This window comes from Struthio camelus, chromosome 17 (assembly GCF_040807025.1).
Source record: "Struthio camelus isolate bStrCam1 chromosome 17, bStrCam1.hap1, whole genome shotgun sequence".
NCBI classification, from domain to species: Eukaryota; Metazoa; Chordata; class Aves; order Struthioniformes; family Struthionidae; genus Struthio; species Struthio camelus.
The window spans coordinates 8,017,273-8,032,517 of NC_090958.1; the positions used below are offsets into that span (position 1 = coordinate 8,017,273).

The 15,245-nt window shown below is 52.1% G+C and overlaps 1 protein-coding gene across 8 annotated transcripts in view; it reads left to right on the top strand.

Annotated features, from left to right (window-relative positions):
* The window catches only part of CABP1 (calcium binding protein 1), a 56,772-nt gene that overhangs the window by 30,857 nt on the left and 10,670 nt on the right, over positions 1 to 15,245 (top strand). For 2 of the 8 annotated variants that reach the window (XM_068911029.1, XM_068911033.1), the window contains exons 3-4: positions 7,612 to 11,536; positions 12,010 to 12,258. The exons of 4 other annotated variants lie outside the window; for them this stretch is intronic. In XM_068911029.1, the coding sequence (XP_068767130.1) occupies positions 12,214 to 12,258 (45 nt within the window). In that variant the 5' untranslated portion in view covers positions 7,612 to 11,536; positions 12,010 to 12,213. The remainder of the gene's footprint in view (positions 1 to 7,611; positions 11,537 to 12,009; positions 12,259 to 15,245) is intronic. 2 more of the 8 variants (XM_068911030.1, XM_068911031.1) reach the window with 2 other exon arrangements.

Here is a 15,245-nt window from a genome sequence, read left to right on the forward strand (position 1 = left end):
GGACTCCCCCTCACAACCCCCCGTCTGGCTTGGAGCTCCGTCCTTGCCCCAGCTGCGCCGGGACCGAACGGCATCGCTATTTTACCTGTTTTGCTGCTTGCATTCCAAAGTCGTGAGACACTTTTGAATGCCATAAACTTAGCAAAATTTAATTCCAGCGTTGAACAATGCTACTTACAGAAAAGAGACAGATATGATTCTAGCTTTAGTTCTTTCGCTCAGTACCTAGCACCCGTGCTTATAAACAAACACCAACATCTTTCTTTCGGAGTGTAGCGCTCTTTATTCCCATTTCTGTCTGTATTCATCTGTCACTTGCTTTCTTTGAAGTAACTATGAGAAAACGACCATCTAGTGGTGATTTTAGGACTGGCTTTTAGGAGTAGGTTGTAGCAGGGCTGTTCAGGGATCTGCGGATACAATAAGCAGAGCATGGGGAACTACAAGACAGGATGCAGAAAGAGCTAGTTACAGACAGACCGATGTGAAGATTTTTTGTGATAATACCAAAATCCAGGGGTGACTAAAGGCCCAAGGGTAAGAACTGTGGAAATTCTGCCATGGGAAGCGATGATGGATATTCTGTCTTCATGAAGGAAGAAATGAATGTGAAGCCCTGCACAACAATGTGAGCAGCGTTTTGTGACAGGCAGGAACTTATACCTGCAGAAGGCCAAGTTGGGCCTGGGTTGAGCCTTGGTCACAGGTGCAGTCGGGTCCAGGATTGCAGTATAAGGCTGCAGGTGCTGTGACACCAATCTGCTACACGCTTTAATTACAAGAGAGCAACAGCTCAGCAGACAATTTATTTAATCCAAGAACTTCTCTCCAGCCCACACAGCCCACTGTGAAACAGTTAAAACAGTAATTTTGCAGTACGTTCTAGGAGGGGAGCGCGGTGATGCATATCTGCAGCAGTAGTACGGTGTGAGCCAGCAGCACCCGTACATCTTGTCCCAGCTGTGCAGATGTGAAACATCATCCCGTCGTTCCACAGTGGTGCAGCGATACAGTCGCATATGCAGAGCACTACAGTGGTACGATCAGATAGGCAGAAAACATTGCAGGGATGACTTCACGGAGTATGTCATTATTGCAGTAGCAGCGGAAAGAAGCAGCCCAGGACTACAGGGTTGCGTCTCAGGCAGACAGATTTGTAGCTGTGCAGCGGAAAACACAGAGCAAAGGCAGAAGTGCAGTGTTTATGTAACTAGCACGGCAATATAGCGCGCTGTGGGTGTGTGCTCCAGAAGAATGCTAAGGCACGGTACTGCCAGGATACGGTATGCAGTAATATTTTATTAATTAGGCTCATGCTCTACTGGTGCAGTGATGCTTTAGTATAATAAAACAATAATACTCTTTGAAGGCACTTTACCATTTTGTAATTGAGTGATACGTGAATTAACAAATGTAGGATAGCGTAATGGTGTATTAGTAGAAGCCAGGCTGTCATCTTAGTCTAATGACATGTTCCCACACTGGATTGGCGAGGCAGCTGCAGAAGAGCGCTCTGGTGTGGAGTTTATGTCAGGTTAACATTCAGTGCAGCACAGCACCAGGTGACCGAGAGCACAGTGCCGGCAGCGCGGCAGCGTGGTAACGCAATCCCGCGGCCGATCAGAGATGCGATCCTGGTGCCATGTGGCAGGAGTTTGGCAGTGCATGGGTGTGATAATAGTGTAGTGTTGTAGCTTGACAGAACAGTTTAGCAGTCTAATGATGTCGTAATACGATATTCTGGAGGGGAGTTATTCTATACCACGGCGGTGGCTTCTGGTGTGATATTAGCAACGGGCTGCTCCAGCCCGGCAGAACCGTCCTTTGTCAGTCCGTAAGGCGGCCAGCAAGGTGCTACTGCCCTGCCGCAGTTTTGGTAGCGCTGTGGTGATGAGGGACGCGTCAGAGGTGCGCAGTGACACAAGCGCAGCATTAGTATGGGCTGGTTATACGGTGCATGCGATAGCGGGGCAACTGTTTTACAGCAGCACTGCAGTGGTGATAGCTCAGTACAGCAGAGTGAGGGTGCAATGACTCCGCTGTGAAGTTGGCAAGGAATGCGTGTGAGATAATGAAGCAAAGGGAAAAGCAGCTAGAAGGGGGAGGTAGGGAAGGTGTATAGTATTGTTTGGACCTGGCAGTGGGATAGTATAGGAGTGGCGAGTGGTAAAAGAGTGCAGCGTAGCAAAAGGAGCGCGCTGTCGCCCCTGCAGAGCAGAGCAGAGCAGAGCAGAGCAGGACAGCATGGCAGCCGCACAGCGAGGCTGCGGGACGCAGTGTGGTTGATACCATAGCACCTCAGCAAGAGCAGAGGAGCAGTGATACCTCGGCGGCCGGATAGCAGTGAGGTGGCAGCCTGGCAGCAGGACAGACGTTATTAACGTGACAACACTAGCAACACCAGCACAGAGGACGCGGGGCAGGAGCGTGGCGGCGGGGACAGCGGTGCAACGGCAGCAGCAACCGTGATGTAACAGCTATGTGGCAGCAGGAACTGGGGAATCGGGATACAGCAGGATCCCAAAGCCAGGAACCGGGGGCAGCGGTGGCGCAGCAGCAGCGCCTACGGTGCAGCGGCGGTTTAGCAGCTGGGCTCGTGGCACAGTCCTGTACTGCAAAGGTACCGCAGCGCAGCAACTCTCCCGTTCGTTGCCTTTGCATCAGTCTCCCTGTGCCACAGGGCTGGCCCGAGCTGGCACCTTTAAGAACAGCTTTTTCTGGCCTTTGCTATGCATTATTAATTTGCAGGCGATCCCGCCATGTGAGACCTGACCGTTTTCAGAGCCGTTTAACTTTCACACCCTGCCTGACTGTTAAATTTTTTAAGTGAAGTGATTCCCCAACAGTTTTCTGTCAACTGCTGCTGGTAGCATGGGGTTCATAGGGGTCAAACAATGCCACGGGGAATCATTAAATATTTACAGGTTTCTGCTGTTAGCACAGTGGCCAAAGGGGCTGTTGTGTTCCTATTTGTACAGGCAGTTAAAAGCCTCTCCTATCTGCACCTTCTCCCATTCTCATTGCTGTTTCAGTGTGCGTCCAGATTGCTGTTGGACTGCACAAGGATTCTTTCTGCAGTTCCTGAATTTCCTTTCCTTTTCTTGCTCATTCTTCCTTTACTCATTCTTGGGCTTTAGTTAACCTTAACAGGTCTCAATGGGTCTTGGCGCAAACCAGAATGACAGAGCTGGCCCTGTTTTGGGGCCATGCGTGTCCCCGGGCTGTATATGTGTGTAACGGCGTAAAGAACATCCCGCTCCAAAACAGCCAGGAGCGGGCAAGGAAAAAGTGCATTTTCCAGCCTCTCAAAGGGAGGCTGAACGCCCTTGCTGGTCTCCTCCCTGCATGAGGCTCCCTTGCTCCGGCATTGCCTTGAATTCAGCTGTCGCAATGGCAGTGTTGCCTAAGCGCGGTCGCTGCACGAGGACGTGAGCGTGGAGGGAGCTCGCCGAGAGGGCCGGCGTAGCTTCGCTGATGGGCAGGGGGGTGCTTGGCGATGGCTCAGTCACGGAAGTTCCCAGTTGTATTAGCGAGGGAGGCTGCTGCGTATTGGGCTGTGCTGGAGCCGTGACGCCAGCGGTGGTTTTGAAGGCAGGGCTGTGGGACAGCGAAGGCGACGCGTCCCGGTCGGCAGGCGCTGGTGGGCTGTGTTACACCGTGCCAGGGCAGCTGGAGCAGCCTCGCGTCAGCGCTCATGGCGAACCGCGGACGCTTCCTCATCGCTACTCAGTTACAGCGTTAAACCTACAGAGTAATTTCGGGTGAACGGGTGTCTTCTGTGGCTCAAAACGTCCGATGCCCACAGTAGCGCCTATCCTGTGGCGTATCCTCGGCTTATTTAGGTTGAGGTTAGGCGCGTAGGTCAAAAGAGACAAACCCCAGCAGGGACATGACCGTTTCTCCCTCTACCTCTCTCCCGCTTTGTTCCGACACCTCCGAGCGCTCCTCCTGACAAGGACAAGGAAGGACCCCTGAGGGGCAGGGCGCAGGATCCTCCCGGCTCCCCTGTGTCCAACCGCCCCGTCCTGTCCAGGTTCCCCCATATCCCCCCGTCCCGTCCCAGCTCCCCTGTGTCTGCTCTGTCCCGGCTCCCCCATGGCCATCCTGTCCCAGCCCGGCTCCTCTATGTCCCCCCCGTCCCATCCCAGCCCCCCCGTGTCCCCCCCATCCCGGCTCCCCTGTGTCCAAGGGCCCCGCTCCGTCCTAGCTCCCCTGTGCCCAACTGCCCCGTCCTGTCGCAGCTCCCCCGTGTCCGCTCCGTCCTGGCTCCCCCATGACCATCCTGTCCCATCCCAGCTTCCCCATGTCCCCCCTGTCCCATCCCAGCTCCCCTGTGTCCAACTGCCCTGTCCTGTCCCAGCTCCCCCCTGTCTGCTCCATCCCAGCTCCCCCATGTCCGCTCCGTCCTGGCTCCCCCATGTCCCCCCTGTCCCATCCCAGCTCCCCTGTGCCCAACCACCCTGTCCCGTCCCAGCTCCCTTGTCTGCTCCGTCCCAGCTCCCCCGTGACCGCCCTGTCCCATCTCAGCTTCCCCATGTCCCCCCTGTCCCATCCCAGCTCCCCCGTGTCCAACCACCCTGTCCCGTCCCGGCTCCCCCGTGTCCGCTCCATCCCGGCTCCCCCGTGTCCGCTCCATCCCGGCTCCCCCGTGTCCGCTCCATCCCGGCTCTCCCGTGTCCGCTCCATCCCCGCTCCCCCATGACCGCCCTGTCCCAGCCCAGCTTCCCCATGTCCTCCCTGTCCCAACTCCCTTGTGTCCAAGGGCCCCGTCCCGTCCCAGCTCCCCCATGTCCGCTCCATCCCCGCTCCCCCATGACCATCCTGTCCCAGCCCGGCTTCCCCATGTCCCCCCTGTCCCAACTCCCTTGTGTCCAAGGGCCCCGTCCCGTCCCAGCTCCCCCATGTCCGCTCCATCCCCGCTCCCCCATGACCACCCTGTCCCAGCCCGGCTTCCCCATGTCCCCCCTGTCCCAACTCCCTTGTGTCCAAGGGCCCCGCTCCATCCCAGCTCCCCCATGTCTGCTCTGTCCCGGCTCCCCCATGACCACCCTGTCCCAGTCCTGGCTCCCCTGTGTCCCCCCCTGTCCCAGCTCCCCTGTGTCCTCCCTGTCCCTGCTGCCCGCTGGGCCTGTCCCGCTGCGGCCCCTTCCCCGCACAGCGGCGTCCCCAGCTCCCCCGAGCCCCCAGGGCGCCGGGGCCTGGCCGCCTCGCGGGGGCTCGTCCCCCCCAGGGTCGCCGGCTCGCTAGGCTCCTCGTGAGGCGTCTCGGGCGGTTTAGGCAGGACGGGGCCGTGCCTGGGTGAAGCCTGGTCGCCACGAGCCGAGGACGCCCGCTCCCAGCGGGGACCCAGCGCTGGGGTGCCGGCCGGGGTGGCGTGCGGCCTCCACGTCCCTGCGTGTAACCTGCCGTGGGGAGCCTTCGCAGCAGCCTGGTGCGTCTGTGCGCGCAGGCGGTGTGCGTGCCACCTGTGCTGGGTCTCCTGTGTGGGTATACACCCTCCTCCGTACGTACATACGCTTTCCTGTGTATATAAACAACCGGCATATGCGTACGTCGCTGCCTGCTGACACCGTCCATATGTTCCAAGGTACGTCTCGTGTGTTTTCTATACGTAAGGAAAGACACCGAGAAGCGTTGTTCCACTCGAGCGCATCCACTCGGCTCGCCCCTTGCTCAGCTTGGGGAAAAATTTGTCACTTCTGTTGCTTCTAAAGAGCTTGAGGGATGGGAGCCCGCCGTGCCGAACCGCTGAGGGGCAATGGGTAAGCTTCCTGCCTGCAGTAGGTCTGCCGGGAAACATTAATCTTTGTCAGTGGTTTACTTTTTAAACAAATCTCTGTTTTAAAAGGATGTGGAAAAGCATCAAAATAAAACCAGGCTAAAGGGAACGTTCATTAAATATTCAGTTCATGAAATATACAGCAGCATGATCTAATGCACGGAAAGGCACAAACCTTCTGGTTGGATTCAGCTCATCTTTTGAGAGAAGAAAATCTTTCAATCATGAATTAACTGTCATTTAAATGAGTCCACTGTGCATTTCGGCGACCTGTACTGCCTTGATTTTTGTTCCATGAAATATTGTTGAAGCCAACGGCTTTGAACAAAGTGTCAGTCCGGGAAGAGTTTAGCAGTAGATGTAGTAGCTAGGCTGTAGGTCTGTCAGCTAAATTAGCTGTGGTTCTTTCTAGCGTCACAGCTCCTGTGACTAGTTTTCCCTGATGAGTGCATGAGTGGTATTGATTTCCAATAACAAGCAGCTATATGGTGTGCATCCAGTAAAAGACGCTTAGCTAACTTTGGGCTCTCTTTCAATAATCCTCTGACATTCCTGTGACCTTAGAGAGCAACGGCAGTGCGCGTGAACTTGAGTAATCCTGCAATTTCCATAAAATGCTCCTCTTAGAAATAAAGACAAGCAGCTGTTACAGCTCATATGGTCCCATTTAGGTTTTTAGTAGCTTTCTGTACCCACATAAGACCATGAGCTAGTATAGCTATGAATGAAGTCATTAGCAATATTCTAATCTCTCTTCTACCCCTTCCTCCCTTAGTGTACTTTGCACCTTGCAACCATCTTTGGAAAGAATAGACATCATTGCTTCATCCCACACTGATGAAATATTCTCTGTTCTTGGAAGGGAACAGGCAACCATGTAACATTGTGAGGCATCATGTCACAACAGTTGAAGGCAGGAAGTAAAAAAAAACACCAACAGAATCCTCCTGCATTCTGCTGAAATAATGCAAAGAGAGTTTAGGTAGTTTGTGACCGGTTGTGTTGAAAAATAGCCAGAGATTTCATACCGTGATACGCAGTCTGATCCTTCCAAAGGTGCTGTCCGATCCTTGCTCAAGAAAGAAGTGAGCCTGGCCTCAGTTTTATAGTGGCATATTTCATACCGTTTTGGAGGATTGTGTTGGAGTGTTGGGTTAGTGCTGATTCCCAGGCCTCTGCTCATCTAATAATCAACCACGCTTTCTATAGCGCTTCAGTGGGCCAGCCAAATGTTCCCGCCCGCTCAGTCCTTTTGTACTTTGAGAGAGGTAAGGGAGCCGAGGCAGAACTAGCTACTTCTACAGCAATCCCAGGCAGAGAGGGAGATTCGCAATTCCCTTATTCCTCAGCAGAGGGAAGGGACCATGTAAGGTTTGTTTTAAACCGTCTTTATACTGCATATACGTGGCAAGCTGTTACAGCAGCTTCTGGGCTTCAAACTTGTATTTGACCTTTTATAGCCCATTGATGATCTTGAAAAGCAGAAAATATCCACAAAGCATGGTGCTCCAGCCAATGTATCTTCTGCGTGGGACCTGGAAGTTGGGTTAGTGCAAAATATTTGTACCAGATCTGCATAGAAGGTGTCAGGAAATGGGACATTCCCATCTGTTTGCATCTAGCATGGAATAAGGCCAATTACAGACAAAGCTGTTCTGAACAGAAGTTGCCAATCAAGGCTTTGTTACCTTGAGAGTGATGGAAAATATCCTTGGTAGTTTAGGTCTTTTTAATAACCTTTCTGTTGTTTGTGATTGAATATGATCCAATTGCTCTAATGGAGGAGAATATTATGCACAGCATGAGTCAGCAACACTTTCTTCCCGGAACAGCTGACAGCAAAGAAAGTTCCCAAACTCTCTGAAGAAATATTCAACCCTCCGGATGAAGATCTGGGCTGCGTTCGCCAGTACCTGCTGGTGCCTCCCCAAGAGATGGACCTGTGCTTATCTGGCTGGAACGAGGAACCGTCCAAGGTTCATTTGAGGTCAGAAGAAACAACTTGATATGCAGCAAAAACACTCGGGGGCCGTATGTAAAAGAAGAAAAGGAAGTCACAGAAGTCTGGAGTGCCAGGGCATGTTCCAGTGACGGGGAGCTATAAAACAAGGACCCCAGCAGCACTGACAATGTGAGGATGTTAATAAAACCAAACGATAAGGTGATCTAAGGTCATCCAGTAAACAAGACTGGGTTGTTTCTTGTAAAATACAGATCTATAGCGACAAGCTAAAGGGTGGTGGGGAGAAAATTTGGAAGCTAATAATCACTGTGTGCACTCTCCACTTTGGGACAGAAAAAGTATACCAGAAATTCTTACCCTGTCAGGACAAATTAAATAAGGTGGCATATTTTAAGACATTAAATAGTGGCATCTTCCAAGCCTGCAGCGGGCCATTAGGTAAAGCTACCGATTTCAGTGAAAAGCTGCTAGGAGTGACTTTTCCCTGCTTTACGATGTATCTGTTGGAGATTAACCCTCGTACTAATATTGTCCTGCTATAGCGATGGTTTGTGTTGTGTCACAAGCAACAATCTGATCTAATGTCCCAGCAAATCAAAGACCGGACGCTGAGCCTGGCCTGGCATCTGAACGGTCTTGCTTTACAAATCACACTTCCATTGGAAACTTTTGCCAAGCGAAGCTGCAGTCAGATAATGGAGGCCAAATTTTGAATTGACTTTTGATCTTTCTATTGTGGCTATTGATATTTGCTGTCACTGGATAAAGTCTCTGGCAGCTACCAAAGGATTAGCCATAGTGCGATCCAACATTTTCCTGTGGAATGAGTATTGGTACCAAAGGTGCCAGCCCCAAGCACAGCACTGCTTCTTTTTAAAGAATCCAGACATATTAAACCGTCTAAATCACTGCTTGTCCCATGCCAAGTCACCCAGGCTCCTCCCTGCTCAGGTCGGTCAATGTGCCAAGCTCTTTCCGTGCGTGCGGAGCTCGCTCTGAGCCAGACTGCATCCACAAAGGGCTCTGTTCTGCACCATGGCTTGGAGGGGAAACGGGGGGATGCAGGAACATAGGTAAGATTTGCGTTTCACAAAGTTCCTGCAGATTTTTAGAAAGTTTACAAGAGAGCCCCAGACCTTAAAAGGACAGTGTGATTGCCACAAAGAACAGTGTGGGAAAACCAATATACATGCATGTGCAGCCCTCCCACACGCACACTGACTACCCCAGATATAGGCATACCCACAGATCAGCACCTACACACAAATGTTTTTGACACACTTATTCTCAGCATCCTGTTCTCTTGCAGCAGCCTTGGTTGGAGGAAGGGAGAAAATAGGCTCCCTCTAACCTAATCTTCTAATGACCTTTCTGCCAACCCCACTTTCCTGCATATCTCTAAGCTGCCCGTAGTGGAGATGAGAACGAGATCCCAATGTAGAAAGTGATTTTCAGGCTTAAAGGTCAGCAGGATCTGCCTGCTAGATAGTGATGTGCTGCCCAATTGCTCTTAAGAGATTCAGGGTAAATAAGGAGACAAGAAAACGGTTCACAATCACGTCACTCAGGCCCCCTGCGGCACTGCCGGAGTTGTTCTTGCAGAGTCAGAGGACCGTGACTGTGCTGCAAACCAGGTGCAGGTGGGCCCCCCATTGCCTCTTCCCTTTCCGGACTGCTAGCTCCCTTCCAAACCCGGCAGCAGGTCTCTCAGCCCTGCCCGTACTGCCCACAACTACCTGCAACTGCAGGGCTCTCTGGAAGAAAAGCAGGAGAGCAGGCAAGAAGGGCAGGTTGCTGCGGTGGCTGGCCCGCAAAGCTCTGGTACAAGCTCGTATTTAGAAGGTCACTATCTCAGCTTTTGCTACAAGCTCTGTAAGGCTCAATCTGCATCTTGCAAAGCTGTCCCTAACAGCGCGAGGGCTGTGCTGAACTCTTGGGCCTGCCCTGCGGCCAGGGTGCCTGCCTGTCTTGCTCAGCTTCTTCTCTCTCTGGGAGGAGGCAGGAGATGGCACTTCTCAGTTGCAGAGCGTTCGTGGCCTCCTCGCTGCCTGTCAAGGGGAGATTCATTAGGAGCAGGGAGGCGATTCTCTCTCCTCTTTCTGCTCTGGAATTGGAGTCGTTTGTCTCGGGAAGGAGCCCCGGCGCCTCACTCGTTGTGTGGCAGCTTCTGCTAAAGGGAGACAAGCACTTTGTCAATAAACAAGGAGCCTGGGGAATGGCTCCAACTGACAGAGAACATTATTAACGACCAGCACTTTGGCTGAGGGTAGACGAGCCTCCCATTAGCTGCTTTAGGAGGGGAAAGAGAAATAGAGCTAGAGATGGCAGCCCTGAGCGGAGCTGGGAGTTTCGGCATCCCCCACCACGTCCCCCGCCGCGAGGGCCGGGGCTGGCACAGCCCCCAGCATGTCAGTCTGTATTTACCCCTGCATCAGGGAGCCTCAAACTGCGACAGCAGGCAGCAGGTCCAGCTCATGAACAGCTTTGCCTCACGGCCTGGTAGGGGTGAGCTCTGCTATGGAGATCTTCCAGGCCAGAGTTTCTCCATCCTCTCTGTCCCTCTCAATTTGCCTTGGGGACAAGAGATGTCTCCGAGTATCTGCCACCACAGCCTTTGTGTGCTGCTCGCTTTGGAGGATCTACGGCTCCTGGTGTTCACGCCGCTCCTTCCCAGTCAGTGCGCTGAGGAAGGCACGGAGGGGACCCGAGGGGAGGCTGTTTCACTCCTTTCACTCTCGGAAAGTGGCTAGGACAAGGAAGAGTGAGAAACAGGATATCCCACATTGTCCTGTGCTTCTGACTGTGACGGGAACTGGAGAAGCTGTTGACTCTTGCCATGGCTGGACTCCTAAACTAGTGTCCTCAAGTGGAAGAAGGCTCTAGGCTCTAAAACAACTGTTGATTCACCTTGCAATTATTCGACATTTCCCACAGCACCCCATCTTTGTTGTGACATTGAGAGTTCATCCTTCTCTGTCCTACAGCCTTAGAGCTGCCAGGAGGGTAAGTCCTTCTCTGCTGCACAGAAGAGCATGTGGTACAAGTGCTCAGCCCATGGGTGAGGTCTTTGCAGAGCCTTCTGTTTGGAACCGCACTTGCAAAGAAGGTGGTGAAACCTTTCAGCTGAACATCTGAGTGTCCTACCAGCCTGTGGCATAGGTGGGGTACAGGCTCAGTGTCATCTTGGTCTCTGCGGTTATTGGAGGAGGTAGCTCTTCATGCCATGGCTTCTTACCGCTATGGAGCTGCAGCAATGGTGGCTTCACAGTTAAGGATGCATTCACTATCCTGTTCAGATCCTGTTGCCTGGGGTGATGGTGAGTCTTTTATGCAATTTAAATCTTCTTTCAGACAGAACGCTGTTACGCTCAGCCTGAGAACGCAGGAAAACGTATTGGGGGCTCATCTTTTTTTTTTTCAGAGATAATTCTGTTAGCCCACGGTTCAGAGCCAGGTCTGGGATAGGAGCCCCTTGTGGAGCCCAGGACTTGGGTGCTTGGAAAAGGAATGACCTGTGAACTGTGGATCAGAAGTCTAAAGTCTTTGTTGCACCTTGTCAAGCTATTAAGATTTAGGATTCAGATCTGAGCCCATCTCTGACAGACGTATGCAGGAAAACCACCAGTTGATCTCTACTTGCAGAAAGCTCAAAAGACTTTACCATGAGACTGGCTCAAGGTCTCTCCCTCGTGGTTGAAAGTTACCGGTCATGGGGCTGCAAACGTCCTCGGGCCACTGGACTGCTGCGCCCGGCTTGCTCCGACGGAGGCAGGAAAAGAATGAGGGACCTCCAGGTCTGCTATGATTTATAAGCTGAAACTGGTCCCACTCAGATAAATGGTCCATTTCTGCTCCAAAATGAGCTCTGGACTTTGCTCCAAGCCTCTAAGTGGATTGCCTGGTGGCCAGTCTGGCCCTCCGGTGATTGCAAAGCTGAAGGGAGTTAGAAGTGGGGGTGGGTAAGGAGCTAGAGGATGTGATGTTCAGAGGCTGTGCGCACCCAAACTAGCTGGATTCACCCAACTCATCACTGAAATCACTTCTTGCGGTGCCTCTCCGTTTTAATTCTCCCTGAATCAGCCCTCTCCCGTGAGTGAAACAATCTTGCCTGCAGATTGAGGGGGGTGGGAGGGATTTGAACATTAATCTGATGTAGATTATACATCCGCCTCCCTCTCTCTCCCCTTCTCACTCTCTCTCCCTCTCTCTCCCTCTCTTTCTGTCTGTTTCTCTCCCCTCCCTCTCCTTCCTGCTTCATCTCTTCAAGAAAGTGAACATAAAGTAAAAACACGGAGAGAGAGAGGCAGAGAGAGAAAAAGCTCCCTGAAGAGGGAAGCCCCAGCAGCCAGTAGCTGTTTGGATTTGCCTGGCGCTGCCTTTCTTGCTTTGCTCCCAAGGAATACCTTTAATGGGATCAATTGCTTCAGTTCCTTTATAACCAAGTCCACCGGAAAGGCAGACTCAACATATTATGGGCAACTGTGTGAAGTCTCCACTGAGAAACCTCTCAAAAAAGGTATGTTCCCTGAATCAAAGTGCACTGTGCGTTTCCTGCCCTGCTTCTTGGGATGGGTGACGTCGTGGGCAGAGGGGAACGGGAGGTGGGAGAAATGCCGAGATGTGTACGAAGGGTTCAGCTCTCTTCACGAGTCTTTTTTGTAAGAGCTGCTCAAGCAAGTGCAGCCATCGGGGCCCGGGATGCCGAGTGCCACGACGTGTGTAAATGTATGTGTGGGTATGCACGCGCAGGAGCCGGCGTGGGTCCGTCCTCTGTGTGTGTGTGTGTACAGCTCCCCACTGTGTACGTGCAAGTTTGTGCTCGTCTATGTAGGTAATACACTGGCACACATTTTTGTACTGGCATCCTAACGTACGTATATACATGTGAGTTTGTGTATGCGCGTGCATGTGCTTAAAACACGGAGGGTCTGCATGAGGCTAGTCTGCATGTCATTTCTGCAGGGACGCATAGTCACGTGCTTGTGACTGCGTGTGTGTGTTCATGTGTATCCCTGTCGGTGCGTGTAAGAATATGCACATTTCAAGGAGCATATCTGAAGTATACGTGTGTCCATAGCTATTCATGTCTCTACGTATGCATTCAGGGGTGCGTGAGCATATGGGGGAATTTGTGCGGGTCACACACGTCTGCATGGTTGGGTGGCTGCGTCTGTGTTTGTACGCTTATATCCTCACATAAGTACGTGTGTAGGCATACGTGTGCTCCTCTGCATACCAATACTGGGGTATGCACCCGTGTAATTTTGTCCGTGTGTATTCGGTTCCAGAAGCACGCTTTTCTGTTTGTCCATGCCTCTGATTGTGAGTGGACCCACTGGGCCGTAACTGCGTGTTCATGTGTCATGTCACACGTCAGCATGGCCCGGGTGCGCACATGTTTGGGCCCAGCTGTACTGCATGTCCAAGCTGCCATGTGTATCTGTTAGGCTTCAACCCACAGGCTGCTCGGTGCTTAGATTTTAAAATAACCCCAGGATGAATTAGATCCAGGAGTTGTTCTGCTGTTAGGGGCTGGACTGAAATGGGAATCATTTGCCCGGTGATATTCCTTGTCTGAGTGAGGAAGGTGTTGCAGCACAATGAACCCATCAGCCGAACAGGTCTCGCTTGGCAGCGCCGACAGTCTAATAACTCAGCAAAAAACTGTTCACTTCACTCCTTGTAAATGAGAAGGTTATGCTAAGCATTGAAAGGACTGCAATGAGGCACTGCCACTGTGGACACCTGGCCGACAGGGAAATGCGTCACCATCAGGGTGCTCCACCGAGGAGACCTTGCCACAGGGAAAAGCCCCTCTGGGAGGCGTTCTTGGGGAGGGGGCCTCCCTAGCAGGGAGTCTCCTCTGGGCTGGGATTTGCCTCTTTGGTGCAGAAACTCAGCCTGCCTCTTGCCTCGGCTCTATAAACACGGCCAGAGATGGCAGCGTGCAGCTGCAGGGCAGCCGGGATACGCAAGGAGAGCGTGCACCGCCAAGCAGGTAGGCAGTGCTGGGACTGGTCCTTAGCGCGGCGTGACCTTGGGGAAGAGGCAGAAGTACTTGAGGTTTACCCAAAAAATGTTGCACATCTGAAAACCCCACCTTGGCTACTTGTAAGTTGCCCCCAACTTGCAACAAATGGAGTTGACTGCAGCTGTGCTCAACACGATCAAGGAGGCTGCGACTGAAAGTGTGACCTGGCTGCTTAACTCAAAATGGATTCAGGGTCTTATAAACTCTGTGTGATCAGTCTTTTATTTACTTATGTTTTCATTCCTAATTGCTGCTTGGAATAACGCACTTTGTGCCTAGTTGCAAGGCCCGGGATGGCAGGACTAAAGAGAGAAGGCTCCAAAGCTACATTAGAGAATCTCCCAGGCTTCACTGCCCGCTAGCTGTGAATTAAGGCCTTGGAGACTAATCCTGAGAGGTCCTGAAGCTCTTTCGTTCTTTTGATTCCAACGCACACGGTTACACTGGATACTTCGCAGAACCACTCATATATTGGACAACTTCCTTTGGCTGTTTTGTAATCCTGGTCTTTTTCTTCTCAGATTTTAAGTTGGGCGAACTGAGAGGGAACTCAGTGAGGAAGAGGAGGAGCTGGGCCCTGGGTGGTACTTTTATTGGGAAGAAGCAATCATTCTTCCTGTTACTCCTCCCTGTCTGTTCTCACCCTATCCCCACTTCAGTAAAGCTCCTTTGAGGCGTTCATGTCCTGGGACTGAAGAGCCGCCTGCGTTTGGGTGCTGTTAAGCCAGAACTACCAGGCACAACTTTCTTATTGCTTATGATCTCCACCATGTGTTTCTCCCCAGCAAGTGAAAACAGAGACTTCAGATGATTAGGAGAACAGCTGAGGAATGTGAAGGCCTCTTGCGTTTGATATCTATTCTTGGGGGAAGGTTGGATTCTTCTGTGATGGAGGGGCATTACCTGCTTATATTTTTCTTGTATTTTGCTGAAATGGTAGAGGAGAAGAGGCAAAAAAAAAAAAAAAAAAGCGGTGAAAGGTCTTCTGACTCCCAGACAGTCTCCTTAGCAGCTTCTTAACCACAGTGCCAAGTAGCATTTACTGTTTTGAAGGCAGCAACAAAATCGAGTTCTCTATAAAAGAGAAGGGATTGTAGCACAAGCTGGAGCATAAGTGGTAGCTAGACAGAGGAGGAGGAGCTCTGGGCAACGTGTGTGTGAAAGCTGCTCTTGGGTAACAGAGTTTGATCTCTCGAATACAGGATCTCCACCAGAAAGTTCAGAATCGCCTCCGGGCACGGGCTGGCTTGGCCTGGGACTGATCGGCACCTGCGTTCCTCGCCCGTTCGGATGATAACGTTCAGGCTTCATCCCCAGCACGTCTACTGTTGGCAGCTTCCCTTTCCGCAGCATCCCCCAAGCGGCAGCAGCAAGCCGCGGTGCCTCTCCTGCTAGGGGCCCCCAGTAGAGACGAGAAGGCCTCTCTGGGCAGGGAGCCCCCCGACGGGTCACGCTCGGCCGGGCCCTTGGCA